The sequence below is a fragment of the Zea mays genome, chromosome 2 (genome assembly GCF_902167145.1).
Source record: "Zea mays cultivar B73 chromosome 2, Zm-B73-REFERENCE-NAM-5.0, whole genome shotgun sequence".
NCBI lineage: Eukaryota > Viridiplantae > Streptophyta > Magnoliopsida > Poales > Poaceae > Zea > Zea mays.
The window spans coordinates 114,823,070-114,839,397 of NC_050097.1; the positions used below are offsets into that span (position 1 = coordinate 114,823,070).

Here is a 16,328-nt window from a genome sequence, read left to right on the forward strand (position 1 = left end):
AATCTCCTCCCCGCCGAAACGAACCAGCTCCTTCTTCGCTTCACTGAAATAGCCCAAATTCATCAGCTTCGGCATGTCACCTTCGGAAATGGTGGATTTCCCAAACTCCAGGTGGCTGGGTTTAGTTGGCACTGCACTGTAATCATCTTTTGACTCAACTTCCTCAGCATCAGCCTGCTCAGCTTCAGAGGCAGGTGCATCCTCCGATACTACCAGCCCTGAACGCTTCATCACTTTAGAGATTAGAGCAGTTTCGGCACCTTGGGGTTCCTCTCCATCGTGAGTAACCCTAGCTGTTGAACGTACTCTGGCCATCTGATGATTGAATTTCTTATTTTTCGAATTAAGTTGAAAATTTTTAACTTTGCCGAAGCTCTTTCCTGTTACGAAGCTTGAGTAAAACAAATAGCTTCGGATGAGGATGCAGTAAGCAAGCTTCGACTTTGGTCAATATTTTGGCAGCAAAATAGCGCAATAGCAATGAATGTTGTGGTAACTTCACACCTACCCGTCTATTTATATAGTGCCGCAGGTGGGAAGGTGAATCATCAAGGTCTTCCGCACCGGACAAACAGCCACCCGCACTCACTGAACGGTGGGCCACAGAGTCCGAGAAGGTGAATCACCAGGGCGCGCGTAACTGCTGCAAGATGGGGCCACCTCGCGCACGGATTATTTTAATCGTTTCTCGCCAACGAGCTCAGGGAAGGTGTTTTTCAGATCTTTGTCATCCCGAAGCCTAAAAAATTTTTTCACGGATCAAGCTCGTTACGAAAAACGATCTAGCACCACGAAGGGGCTACTGTTGGGGGTATGCTTTATAGCCGAAGATCCTAAATAAAGAAACACCTTCAGCAGATCCTCTAAAAAGTAGTGCCGAAGCTATCGCCTATAAAGCTTCGGCACAGTGACATGTCTCAAGACGAAGGGGTGAACTGACTTAAAGATGAAATGACCTAAAGACCCATGATATTTTGTGTCATTATTATAGTTGATTGTAAAGGGCATAAATGTAATTGTACACAGACTGCGCCCTGTGCCTATAAATAGGTGAACAGTACCCCTGTACTGTTCACGCAATCCTGTAATTGCTGGCATATTACGCTGGAATTATTGCTTTCTGCCAAGGCGAAGGTATAAATGTACCTAAATATTATGTTTTAATATTTAGGTTTGTATAATAACATATGTGAATAATCTTATGTGTTTTTGATATATCATTCCCTTATGTTTCATATTTTTTATATTTCATCCTACATTGTTCTATAACTCTAATCACGAAGGTATGACCTTCATGATATCTTGCTCATGGCCTTCGTCCGAAGTTCATTAAATCCTTGGGGAGATAATGCTTCAGTGGACGAAGGACATTAATATTTAACATTTTATGTTGACTTGTTCTTAATTCATAGCATTTGAGAACAAGTCCCCAACAGTCAACTTATGCGATTATGATATCTCCTTTCTTACAGAAGGCAGGTATCACACTGAATATTGTAGAAATCCCATATGAATAAAGAATGGAGTCTGGAGTCCCCAAAAATTTAGCTATCTTTGACTCACAGTCAAGATGGACAGCTGCAAGAATACATTGGAAAGTTAAGTTCCTCCTCTATACTTTCAGCCAAAGTCATTGTCTAAGGATGATAATATAGACCAATTGTTCCATAAAAGCCACGTGGACCACAAGAACCAACACCATATTTCTCCAATGAACTAATGCAAGAATCCTGAAAGTCATTCGCTTTGTTTAGATATTCCAAAAAATACATACATTGAAATATTGTCAAGCAATAGAATTGTCTCTTACAATAATCTTTTCGTTGCCAATTAAACCGAGGTAGTTTGCTGATGCAAAGTTCACAACTTCTTTACCATCAACAATCGTATGTGGTCCAGCGGCACTGTATAAAAGAAAAATAGAAGGGTTAATTCTGATCCTCAAAAGATCATATATGATGCAATCATAACTACTTAACATGGTAAACAATTGTAATCCATACTGCATGAATATTTGTAACACAACCAGAAATGCGTGAAGAAAAATTCTGGTGAATTAAATAATATACACATATAACTGAAGCAGATTTCAGGGGATATTCAACAAAAAGAATATTCCATATATAGCAGTGTCTTCAAATAGAGCACTGCTATCACAAGGGATGTTCAAGAGCTATTCCTATAACTACAGACTAGGAGAGCATATCATTGATGAAATTGTTGTTTTATTAGTGCAATGCATCCTAAGAAACAACATTACACTGGCTATATACATACAGCAACACATTTTAGGTGTTTTGATGATCATACTGATATTAGAGAAGAGAGAATACAATCCAAGAAGCATGTAGCCATGTAAGCAATTGGGTAGCAAGGATAAATGATATTCTATGTGGTTCAAGGTGTCCCTTGCTGCTTATTCACGAGTACATGGTTTAAATGTCATATAATCTAGCGAGTAAATGTTCAAGATTAATAGGTCCCCACACATGGCACTATTAAGTTAAGTGAAACTAGTATAAGAATTGCACCAACACTCCCACAGTTTCAAGAGTGAGACCATCCGGTTAATCCATATATGAAATGATATGTAGGATTACTCATGCAACAACAACCACAATGTACCCTAGGTAACTGTGAACTTACTTTAAGAAAAAAATCCTTTATAGACTGCTAAAGTTCCAACAATGTGTCAACTTCTAGTTTGAACAAAAAAATCTGGTACAACTCCATCAGAAACTAAGCTGTAGTGCAAACCTTTCCAATGTTGGAGCATCTATTTTAGCCCCCTCCTTGATTGGAGGGCATAGCGGCTCTGGCTCCCAATCATCACATAGATCATCAATCTCCTGCAGAGACAAAATGCTAGCATTCAGTGACATGCTTCATGAAGAGACGACAAGAATGATATCTTCCACTATCAAGAATTATCTGGTTCTAGTAGTTACAAACGATAAGAACACCTGACCTTTTCAGTGAGTGGCTTCTTTGGTGGTTTGTAGCTCTTCCTGGAGAGCTGGAACACTATGACTGCAATAAGAAGCCCTTCCACGACCAAGTGACCTGAAAACTCCCATGGCCACTGCGTGTGAGACACTAAAACTGCCGACCCATCTTATGAACACATGAAGAAAGAGGGACTACCATCAATATGGACCCCAAAGACGACTGCGCGGGCAGGGGGCCATTGAAGGCAGCCGAGACACGGGCGAGCACCGCCGCTGTGGCATTCACAACGGGCAATGCCATGTCCATGTCCCTAGAAGCTTCCCTTAGGAACTGTTAGCGCCCTGAATCTGCAAACAATGAAATTGACAGGGAATATAATCTCGCTGAATTTGACCACATACCGAAGGAAGCAGTAAAAATAGAACGATGCTCTACGGTGTTTTGTAGAGGAAACTTAGGTTGGATGAAACCAGTACATAATTTTGTTGATCTCAAGTCAGACTAAGACTGACCATACCTACTTCCTATTGCTGATTAAAACACCATAAGTTCCAAACTGACAGCAACTTTATGCAATTCTCCATGTCAATATAAAAAATAGAGCAAATCTAATTTATGGAGAACTAATCTAGTCCTCAACCTAATATCAATCAAAATCAGAACACTAAATGGTTAAAGGTAGCTGAGAGTACAGTGACAAGTACCAAACACTCTAAATTGTAGGGTTAAAGATAGCAGAGTAGCTTGGCACATGTTGCGTGCATGCATAGCTTTGGCACCATAGATGACAAGTACATGGATCTTACACACTGTTAATTAATCTAGGACAGAGTACATGGATCCTATACATTGGTGTCAAAGACACAAGTGGTTCATACCACAGAGCGATGGAGCTCCCAGTCCCAAACCCAAAGGAAGCTGGCGTGATTCCCTCACACGGCAGACACAATATCTACAGGCGACACAAGCGTAAGACCCTAGAGAGAGAAACACCGGCATTTGAGGAGAGAGAGCGTGAGGATCAGATAGGCACTACCAGCAGAGGAAGAGGAGGAGACGCAGAGGCGACAAATCCAGGAGGCCACCACAGCGGAACCCCAGCGTCCTTTGGTCCACCGTCTTTTTCTTGGGATCTGGTGGCTAGGCGATCACGACCGGCCTCATCTTAGCGTCCCTGGCCTCTGCCTCAAGCTCGCGGACGGCGATGTCGAGCTTCTCGCGTGAGCGCTTCCTCGCGAGCGGCGGCCTCGGTGACGCGGATACCTCGGCGATACGGCACTCTGCCTCCTCGTGAGCAATGGCCGCAGCACGACAACGAGGAGGACCCGTTCGGCGACCGGGCCCTAGTGTGAACCCAAGGCACTGAAGAGGAGGGGACATGGATTAGGGTTTCTGTGGACAGAGGCGCGATCGACCTATGGTGAGTTTGGAAACAAAATCCCCTTGGTATCCAGCAAGGGGCGAGGCTGAGGGGCACCCACGCCCAGCGAGGACAACATGTTGATTTCTCAAAGAACAAAGGGCCTTTTGCAAGATCATGGACGCTAACACATGTCCAGCTATGGAGGCATTCTGCAGGCCATGAAACGAGGGTGTGAGCCCAAAGGGATTGCAGTTTTAAGAAAGTATATACTAGCCGAATTCATTATTTACTACATTTTTTCATAGTATGTTTTACAAAAAATATCATATAAAGACGTTTATATTTAGAAGTATCTAGCATATCCACTAACATCTTAGACAGTTCTTATAGTCTAGACGACTCTAATAATATCTTTATTTGAGATGGTTTCAAATACAAAAGTGTCTAATATACTAACCAGAATCTAAGACAATTCTTGCATTCTTAATGACTCAAAAGGTATATTTATTTAACACGTTTTTCAATAACAATCTGTCTTAAATCAATATAAGACATTTCTTACGATGTAACTGTCTCAAAATACTTCTTTATTAAAGACATATCTCAAACAAACCGTCTTATCTTACTTATCACCATATGATAAACGACGCTTCTATAAAATGCACCGATATCCATCTTAAAATGTGCGTCTTAAATAAGCATATCTCTAGTAGTGGAAGCGCGCGACAGCACGCACAAACTAAGCTGAAAATAAAATGAGTCCTCACATGGCGAAGCGCGCAACGGATCACTTAGACTAAACTGAAATTAAACGAATCGTCGTGCGACGAAGCGCGCAACGAAACACATGAATTAAATATGAAAATAACGTTAAGCGTCGCGCGACGAAGCGCACGACAACATACGTCACTTAAACTGAATTTAAAATAAAACGTCGCGCGACTAAACGCATGACGTCACACATTAAATAATCTAAACTTAAATTGAATCGTCGCGCGACGAAGCATGCGACACAGCACATTAATAAATCCGTATTTTAACTAAATCGTCGTTCGGCGAAGCGCGCGAAGCAACATGTTAACTAAACTAAATTTTAAAACTACTAAAACTGAAATTTAAACACCGAGGGCGCTGAGGCTGCGCGCGCGGGAACGGGCTAGGCGCGCCGGGGACGCGCAGGGCTGCGCCGGGGGGCCGCGCAGGCCACGCCGGCCGCGCACCAAGGCCAGGGGGCACGCCGCAGGGGCGCCAGGAGGTCGCACCACGGGGCCACGCAGGAGGTCGCGCCGGGCGAGCCGTCGGGGGGCCGCGCTAGGGGGCCACGCCGCGAGGCCGCGCCGTGAGGGCACGCCGGGGCGAGCCGCCGGGGGCCGCGCCACAGGGCCGTGCCAGGGCGAGCCGCACCACAGGGCCGCGCTAGGGTGAGCCGCGCCGCCAGGCCGCGCGCAGGGACGCGGGCTCAGGGGAAAAAGGATAGGGACGCACGCAGGGAAGGGGGAAAGGGGAGGGAGAGGGAGAGAGAGTGGGAGAGGGAGAGCGGAGCTCACCTTGGGATCCAAAAACCGGTGATAACCGTCCACCGGATCACCTAGGGCAAAGAGGTGGGAGAGAGGTGGAAGGGAGGGAGTTGTTGCGCGGGAAACCAAATGAGAGAAAAGAGAGTAACGCCTGAATTTGGTGAGTATCGAAGAAGAAAATTTTACCCCCAAATTCAGGGTGTTACAAAAACAAATGTGTTGAGCATTTAATCACCAAAACAATATAGAAATGGTCCAAGGGTACATTTCCCTTTCAGTGGTGCCACAAGTAACCACTTGGATCAGTCCTTTGTAGATTCTATGTGTGCGAGTTCATGAGAGAGAATGGACGATACATCAAGAACCGTGATAAGGTATTATTAGTAATAGTCATGTTTGTAAATATAGTTTCAAATGTATTATCAAGTGTAAATATATGATTTGTATAAACTTCCTTTCTAGGATTTTGAACTAAAAAATGTAGACCATATGACCGAAAGTGCTTTGTATAACATAATTGAGGACAAGTGCTCATTCATCTTGAAAGAAGTCATTCTGTGTGAAGGAAAATATCACGATCCTACCAGTGTCATACCAAGGCCAGAGTTCAGAGTGCTAACAAAAATTAATAGACTAAATCTTAGTAGAGTAGTTATTAGAGCATAGGTAAAAACTTTGATGTATATAAATGTATGATATTATCCAATATGGTTCAGTAGATTTAATATATATATATATGTGTGTATATATATATATATGTGTGTGTGTGTGTAAATATATATATAATTGTGTTTTTATGGAAAATTTGAAAAAAGCTGGGAAAATACAACTAACGGTTATTGGTCACTTGCTTTCGATTGCTACATGGCATAAAAAACAAAGCAACACAAGTTGAGAATATGAACCTTCATCCTTATGATGTTACTTATTCGAAGTAACAACTTGAAGATGAAGGTTCTTGAGAGAAAATGTAAGCTAAGGAATATTAAATGACAGGTTAATAAGCAAGGAAGAACAGGACTCATTTCTTATGCCTTGGCATTTCATTTCATTTCTCTTCATATAAAACAGGTTTACAAACATACCTTCTGCTTCTCCGCACAAGATAGCTCGAAGATACTATGAAGGCTAAGCGAAACAAAGCTAAGGCCCTAGAAAAGGTGAATTTATACATGGTATTGTTCACCTATTTATATAGAAGACAAACAGTCTTGTACAAAATTACATTCATACCCTCAAGGTTTTACATACATGATTTACAAAGGATACAAGGTCAGCATTGTCATTTCTCTTTCTTTCCTGCCGCTCAAGACTTCATCTTCTTCCCCTTTGTCACTTCGTATTTGAAGCATGCCTCGCACTGAGATCGGTGATCTTTGGCTTGCACCTTTGTTGCGCTTTTTTACCGACGAAGTTTTTATATTCGAAGACCAGCTTCATTCATCCTTTTCTGTATACCTAAAACACATTTGTTTATTCCGAAGCAAGGGAAATTTGAGGACCTTTAGCAAATGTAGGCCCTAACAGTAGCACCTTGCGGGATGAGTTCGTTCGTTCATAACGAGCTTAGATCGAAAAAATACAATTGGGAGCCCTTGCGTCAAAGGTCCGAAAAACACCTTCGCAATCTTTTTCTGAAGCTCAGAAAGATGAAGCACCTTCTCCATGTGTTTCTCCATTTGCTGGGGGATTGCTTTGAGGTTATTGATCTCTTGATCAAGCTCCTTGTCTTGTCGTTCTGGGCTGACGACCTTCCACTTCTGGTTCCTTGCCTCCCTGGGGAGAACTTCGTCTCCTTGATTGGGGTCAAAGTTCCTGAGGACAGAGCCGGTTTCCCTTGCCTTCTTCGATGGCATGATGTAGGTTGTTGTGGTCGTGGAATCACCGTTGGTGGGCTCCAATGTTGGTCACTTGCTTTCAATTGCTACATGGCATAAAAAATAAGGCAACACAAGTTGAGAATATGAATCTTCGTCCTTATGTTGTTACTTACTCGAAGTAACAACTTGAAGACAATGGTTCTTGAGAGGAAATGTGAGCAAAAGAATATTAAATGATAGGTTAATAAGCAAGCATAATAAGTAAGGAAGAACAAGACTCATCTCTTATGCCTTGGCATTTTTATTTCATTTCTCTTCGTATAAAATAGGTTTACAAACATACATTCAAATTCTCCGCACAAGATAGCTCGAAGATACTTCGAAGGCTAAGAGAGATGAAGCTAAGGCCCTCGAAAAGGTGAATTTAAACATGGTACTGTTCATCTATGTATAGGGAAGACGAACAGTCTCGTACAAAATTGCATTCATGCCCTCAAGGTTATACATGATTTACAAAGGACACAAGGTCAACACTATCTTTTCTCTCTCTTTCTTGCTGCTCAAAACTTCATCTTCTTCCCCTTTGTCACTTCGTATTTGAAGCGTGCCTTGCGCCGAGATCGGTGATCTTCGGCTTGCACCTTTGTTGTGTTTTTTATAGATGAAGTTTCTATATTCGAAGATCAGCTTCGTCAGTCCTTCTTCGTATATCTGAAACACATTTGTTTATTCCAAAGCAAGGGAAATTTGAGGACCTTCAACAAAGGTAGGCCCCCAACAACGGCTAAGTTTAGAAAACCGTCAGAGGAAAAATATTTTCATGAGCAATTAATATAAGGGAACCGTCAGTGGAAATCTATTTTCATTGACAGTTTAGTAAAGGTCACAGCCAGTGAAAATCTATTTCCAGTGGTGGTTGCGTTAAGAGAACCGCTAGTGGAAAGATCCATTTCCACTGGCACCTAGCGCTGGCGATTCTTAAAAATGTCAGTAAAAATGGGTTGTGAATTATCTTTATAGAGCTTCTTTGTACGTAATAGTGTAATATTTGTGCCAAGCCTGACCGGGCCCGGGCTGGGTTAACCCGGTATGTCCATTTGGACACGTATACAACAATATCAAAAAGCATGTTAACACATATGCACAATTTAGTATTAATCAAAACCATATATTCGCATGCATGTATTACGTCCAAAAGCATATAAATCACTTTACGAAAATAATAATTAATTATTATAATGTTCCAATGTCAATGTTTTCATTGCACCCCATTTCACATGTTTGTTTTCGACCAAGTCCATATGAAAAGGTGATGAATTATTTTTAGTTACAACTAATTATGGAGACAAGCACCTTAGAACATCTATCTCTATATATCGATTTAAGAGAATTGTCGTAGAGAACGACCACATCTATTAATAGCAATTTTGGAAGATGAACACTTTATTAAGACGTCTATGCAAGTCGTGGTATTTTTTGCGTAAAATTCCCGACTACGCCACCAGTTGGAATCAAACCTATGACCTCACTCTCACGCATAGCCCCTTCTGTCACTACACATATCACTTACTTTGTCTCTATATATTACAGTTTTGATTGCCCACATATTAGAACAATCCGAATAAAAATTAACTATTTCAAGACGTAAATAAATTCAAACCAAAAAGTTGTCAACTACAAAGTTTTATAACTTTTGAAGTTCTACAATTTTTATTTTGATACTTTTCCCATCTAAGCTCATTTGCAAAATTTGCATTTTAATTTGACAAATTTAGATGAATTATTGAGGACCCAAATGATTTCAAATAAAAAAGTTTTCAATTACAAAGTTTCATAACTTTTAGAGATCTACAACTTTTATGTTGGTAGTTTTTTTCATACGAGATCATTTAAAATACTCAAAAAATCAGGATAAAAATAATTTTTAGTAAGAAACCTGACTGTAGAAATCAATTTTTATGAGCGGTTCCTTAAAAAAACCACATGTAGAAATCATGAATTTTTAGTGACGGTTTTCTTAAAAAACCGCCTATAGAAATATAATTTCATCATACGGTTTTCTTAAGAAACCACCACTAGAAATAGCTGAAACCGCAGACTTTGAGCTTGGAATTTGACATATTGGCGCTTGATAACTGAAACCGCATGTAAAATTTAAACCCCACCGCAGACCTTGAGCTCTTTTCTATTACAGAGAGTTTGGATCCCTTCATTTTAAAGGAATTAGAACCCACTTGATAAAGTAACATATTTAGCTTGGAATTTGACATTCACCACTTTCTAAAGTTAAGATATAAGCTTATCTTAAATTCATGGGATGAAAGATGGGAAATGATTTTATGTATTAGTAGAATCTGTTTCTACTCTGTAACTTACAGGACGCTCTTCGACTAACTCCTCTATAGTAAAAATGTCCAACATCTTGTTAATAATAGTATACAAGTATATTTCGTATAAAACCGAATTAGTTTAATTGATATATGCATAAATTAATATTATTAGAATGGAATTCAATTCCAATGATGAATTCAAATGATCTAAATGGGGCGTTAGTGAAAAGTATTATCAGTGAATAATGGTATTGAGATTTACCTTTGTGATCTTAACAACCAATCCTGAAGACAAATGAGAGGTTCAATCGATTCTCTTAAGCATGCTTATGCATGTGATCATGCACAATTAATTCTTTCTTCTCTAATTGAAAAGTAGAGTCTGCAGCTGTGCCGTGGATGCAGGTACAACCAAACTTATATATCATGTGCCGTATGCCTGCTAAGCTCCCCAAGACTTTTGAGTTTGAAACTGTTTTGCACGACACCGATCCAAATAAAGCACCTCAAGACTTTAGATTTTTGGGACTGTTTTGCACGACTTTTAAAGGCTCGAACGGCGACCAACAACTACAGTACTAACATGTACCACCAATACCAATAAACCATTTATATGGCTTGTGAGTACATATATGATTTTTATCTATTATTAGGTGACAGACTCTCTGATTATTCAATAGATAGATATGTTTTAAATATAGCATATACGCATTCATATATATATATATATATATATATATATATATATATATATATATAAATCTGTGAAGTAGAAAGTACGTCACATTCCAAAGAAAAAAATAATTAGCTAACATTATTATGACCGTCCGCTCTTGGCAACTTGGCACATGCAATATTGTGCTGTGCCGGGTCAGATCAGATGTCCCATGCTCAGATCTAGCCGGCCATGAGGCTTCGCCTATAAATTGCTGTGCTGGTTCGTAAGGTCAGTATAGCTCTACATACGAGTACTGTATACATAGAAATAAAAATAGCAGTGTCCATCTAGAGAGAATCGTAAGAAATCAAAAAAAATGCATGGTGAAGCTAGCGTGCGCCCAGCGTAATGAGTGGACCGCTGGTTTCGTAGTCACCAAGGCTTCACCGGTGGTGGTCCGGCCGTCGGAGTTGGAGCTGGGACGAACGCCAACGCCGCCGCTGCCCACCGGTGACTACACAAAATCAAAGACTTCACAAATCAAAGGCTTACTTGTTAATCTTTAAGAAATTTTTTCTTTATTATTGATTTAACCTGTCGAACCAGTTTAGAGCGGTTGAACCACTCTATGCAGCGGTTGAACCGGCCTACACGGATATTGAATTGGTTGATCTCAGTTTCTTTTGAGTTTTTGTTGAAATTTTTAGGGTAGCCTATTTACCCCCTCTCTAGGGTACTTTGCGATATAAACTCGAAACGTCCCCTGATCATTTCATTGTAACAAAGTGGAGGCTCATGGATCAACATCGTGAAACGAGATAAAAATGAGATTGCAACACGATATCGAGCACAAGCTTCGAACGACTGACCCTCCTCCGAACGAACCCACTGTTCCTTTAGAGGCTAGAGGGATAGAGTCACTAAGTCTACTCGCACGTCCTCAGGAGGCTTAGGGGCTACATGCAGTTGTGGATGGGTAACCCGGGTCAAAGTATGAACCAAAAAAATAATGCAAGAATTAAAACTCTCGAAGGATGAAACCAACCCCTCAACTCTGCCTCGCTCGATCCTGATCTCTTGGGGTCAAGGCATGGTATGAATTTTAGTAATGTCTGTCGGTGTTTGGTACCAGCAACGACTCTAGTAAGAAGAACGTCTCGCCCTCAGTCCGATTGTTCTTATTCTCGTTCAAGCGCTTAACCTAGGTTGAAGTTTGTGTTTTAAGTGTTAAATTTCAGGTTTCACCTATTCACCCCTCTATGCGACTTTCAACAGGTATAACCTAAATGACAATACGAGATGTACAGAGACCTGGCATACAGATTCTAACATCAAAGGCATGTTGATCGATCGCTCAAGAATGGCACATCGACCAAGTACAGGCTGACCACGCCACGACTTCCCCATGACTCAAAGGACTAAAAGGACGTACCATAGGACAATATATGACTTAACAGCACAACACACACACACATCGTCAACAAGGACCACTCCTATTAAAAACAAGAATCACCAACAAGAAGCAATATCACAAGGCCGAGCCTTCTTCCACCCGGATAAACCGGAGCTCTATGTAACATGGTTCCTCTACTCCTTCACTACCGGAAACAGCTGCTTTGCTGACTGTCTGGAAAACACTCGACAAAGGTTTTGCCGAGTGTCACACTCGGCAAACTGTACATCGGCAATGACTTCTTTGTCGAGTACTTTTTATCGGCTTTTGTCGAGTGTCGCAGGGTACTCGGCAAAAAAAATCCGCCGCCATGGTGCCAGGTAATGACGACGGAGCCTGTACCGAGTGCCCATAGAGTAACACTCGGCAAAGGCTCACTCTTTACTAGGTCTATTGTACTGACAATCGGCAAACAAGCCCCCCGTGAGCCCCTTTACCAGGTCCTTTGCCGAGTGTATTAGGTGGCACTCGGTAAAGGAGAATGTGACTTCTCGAACAGAGGGAGGTGAACAAGTCATTTCGAGTAGCGCACAGTTGTAATTCCACGGAGCACTTCACTTTCTACACCAAAGGCTTGAGCATCGAGCTCTACCTCGACCGCGTTTGTATTCCCCTCGATACATACATCTGGTGTTCCCAAAACACCGACAGTGCCACCTCTGTTAATCAATGGTTTTTGATGTGTGCATTTTTTAGAGCACCCATATCATTTACGGATGCGGTAGCTAGATATGTCCGTGACTGTTAATCTTTCGCCCTGTTTCGTGAAACTATTTTGTAGTAGTGATACAAAAGTATTATGTGACTGAATATTGGTATTGAGATTTACCCTGTGATCTTAACCAATCCCGAAGACAAACGATAGGTGGTTCAACCGTTGACCTCTTTAGCGCGCATGCTCATGTGATCATGCACATAATTCTTTCTCCAACAGAAAAGTAGAGTCTGCAGCTACCGTGCATTCAAGGTACAACCAAACTATAGTACTGCATCTTGTAGTACTCTCATTAATTAATTCCCAAACTGCTTACGGAGACGTGTACCTGCTAGGCTCCTCAAGACTTGAATTTGATTTTTGAAACTGTTTTGAAAATATTAAGAGGTCGACCTACAACTTTAGTACGACGACCCATCAGTAGAGATATGAGCCTAATTAAACATGCCGGGTCGGATCAGATCAGATCTAGGCGCGCATGCATGAGGCTTCGGCTATAAATATAATTGCTGGTTCGCAACGCCAGTAGCTCAAGAAAATACATACATACATACATACATACGGCCGGGGTCAGTAAACATAGAAAATGCACGGTGAAGCAAGCGCCCAGCGTAATGAGTGGACTGCTGGTACCGTAGTGATCACCAAGGCCTCACCGGTGGTGGTCCGGCCGTCGGAGTTGGAGCTGGGACGAACGCCAACGCCGACGCTGCCCGCCGGTGACTACACCACCGTTCCTCTATCCTCTTTCGACAGACGCGTGCCTCCTATGCCGGCCACCTCGCTGCTGGTGTTCGAGCGCACCATCAACGAGCCCATCGAGACGATAAAGCGGGCCCTGTCCCGAGTGCTGGCTCACTACCGCCCCATGGCCGGCCGCCTCGACGGTGCCGGCGGCATCGCGTGCACCGATGAGGGCGTGACGTTCGTAGGCGCGGCAGCCAGCTGTGCTCTCAAGGAGGCCACCACGACGGCGCTGCAGGAGATGGACCTCGCCGTGTGCTATCCCGGCTTGCTCTGCCGTGATGCGGACCCCTTGCTTCTGGTGCAGGTGACAGAGTTCGCCTGTGGCGGCTTCGTTGTCGGGGTGACGTCGAACCACGTCGCCGCGGATGGCCTCGGGATGGCACAGTTCCTGCAGGCTCTCGGCGAGCTCGCGCGCGGGACCTGGCCGCCGTCTTGCATCCCTGTCAGGAGCTGGGACGAGTCGCTCCCGGTCTCGTCAGCCATCCCTGCTGCCAAGGGGAGCATGGAGCATCACGAGCCCCAGCATCTGGCTACCCTCGACATCGTCATCCCGTCGGACCTGATCAGCCGGATCAAAGCTGACGGGTGCTGCTCGGTGTTAGACGCCGTCATGGCGGTGCTCTGGCGCTGCCGCACTCGCGCGACCATGTCGCCCGGCGACGCCGAATCTCCCGCGCCGCTCAAGTTCGCCTGCAACATGCGAGCGCACGCCGGGGCGCCGGCCGGATACTACGGCAACTGCATCCGCGTGCAGGTCGTCCCGGCGACGGCCGTCGTGGTGGCCAGCAGCGGCATCGGACACCTTGTTGGGCTCATCAGGCGCGCCAAGGAGAAGGTGCCGGACCTTCTGTCCACGCCTGGCAGCGGGGCGGCAGCAGATCATCAGGGACATCAGGCGGCGCCGCCGACGTCGTCGCTCTGGTACGAGACGTTCACTGTGACGGACTGGAGGAACCTAGGCTTGGACACGGTCGACTTCGGCAGCGGGCCACCAGAGCGGGTGCTGCTGAGGCACGACAGGAGGGCAATGGTGCCGGGCTGTGTGGTGTGCCCGCCGCGCAGGGCGAGGAGGCATGGATGCGATGGGGTGGTCGTGTCGTCCAAGTTCGTCAAGCCACAACACGTCGATGCTTTGCTTGCCGAGCTCGCGGCGCTGGCAACTTCAGGGTAGCGAGTGAAATTAACATGCATCAATAATGTTGGAAACGGGTAAAATAACGTGTGGGAGGAAGGATGCGTACGACGTCGGATAACGTGTGGAAGGGGAATGCAATAAAATATAAGTACCTATTTCTTTATTCTATTTCTTCCCTGAGTTATTTTTATTATCAGTGTTGAGCGCCAAATCTGACAGCTAGATGACCAGACAATCCGATTTTGTGGTTCTGACGGCCCAGACCTCAGACGGTCCAACATAATAGCCCAAACAATCCACGATCAGATTAATTCAGGCTAGACCGCTAGAGTCCTCATCGGCAGCGACGGCATCGCGTGCAACAACGACGAGGTCATGACGTTCGTAGGCGCCATAGCTAGCTGTGCTCGCTCAAGGAGGCCACCACGATGGCGCTGCAGAAGGGTGCCGCCGCGACCAAAAAAAAACAGAAACCCCTTAGTTACTGGACGCTAGCATTTTTTTTCTGTTAAACATATCTATTTTAAACATAAATACGCAAAAAACGTTGCGCTATCGATCGGTTTCGTTTAGATTGTTAAACTAATGTCTTAATTACTTATCGAATACTCCATCTCTTTCAAAATAATATTTCTTTTACCTCTTAATTTTTATGTTTATATTCAACTATATAATGATGAACTCACTAAAGAAGCAAAAACAAATTCTATTTTGATATAGAGAGAGTTTTATTTACTATACACATGATGGTTGCATCGACAGAGAGAAGTTTTTTAAAATTAAAATATTTTTGTTAACTATTTATGGTCAACAATAACTCAATAGAGGTTAAATAGCTTGCCGATTCTATATATCGAAAAAAAAGTTGTTGGATGAGATTACTCTTAATAATATAAGCGATGATTTTTTATCACAAAATGTTATAAGATATTTTTAATGATCTCAGATAACAAGTAAGAGTTTACGGCTATATTTTACATTTGTTATCTTATAAACTTTAAAATAGTGTATAATAATTTTTATACGTTAAATATTTTATATTAATGTATAATTATATATATTTATTTGTGGATGAGGCCTCTATATCACGAACGGCCCTGCCCGTGTGTTATCCCGGCTTGCTCTGCCGTGACACGGACCCCTTGCTTCTGGTGCAGGTGACAGAGTTCGCCTACGACGGATTCGTCGTCGGGATGGCGCAGTTCCTGCGAGCTGAAGGCAAGCTTGCGCGCAGGACCTCGCCGCCGTCTTGCCTCCCAGTCAGGAGCTGGGACGAGACGCTCCCTGTCTCATCGGCCATCCCTGCCGCCAAGGGGAGCATGGAGCATCAGGAGCACCAGCATCGATCTGGCCACCCTCGAGGCCTCGACATCGTCATCCCGTCGGGCCTGATCAGCCGGATCAGAGCTAACGAACTGTTAGGCGGGCCCTGCTGCACGGAGCTAGATGCCGTCAAGGTAGTGCTCTGGCGCTGCCGCACCCGCGCGACGACCATGTCGTGTGGACTGAATCTCTGACGCTGCTCAAATTCGCAAGCAACATACGCGCACACGCCGTGGCGCCGGCCGGATACTACGTCAAATGCATCCGCGTGTAGGTCGTCCGGGCGACGGCTGGCGTGGTGGCTAGCAGCGGCATTGG

General features: G+C 43.6%; 1 protein-coding gene and 1 pseudogene across 1 annotated transcript; one reads left to right on the forward strand and one right to left on the reverse strand.

The window, feature by feature from the left end:
* Positions 1-1,441: 1,441 nt before the first annotated feature.
* LOC103648866 (long chain base biosynthesis protein 1a-like) lies at positions 1,442-3,287 on the reverse strand (annotated as a pseudogene).
* A 9,960-nt stretch (positions 3,288-13,247) lies between these two features.
* On the forward strand, positions 13,248-14,855 carry LOC103646871 (acyl transferase 15). Its single transcript, XM_008671500.2, has one exon. The coding sequence runs from the start codon at positions 13,392-13,394 to the stop codon at positions 14,721-14,723; it is 1,332 nt and encodes a 443-aa protein (XP_008669722.1). The 5' UTR covers positions 13,248-13,391; the 3' UTR covers positions 14,724-14,855.
* The last annotated feature ends 1,473 nt before the right edge of the window (positions 14,856-16,328 follow it).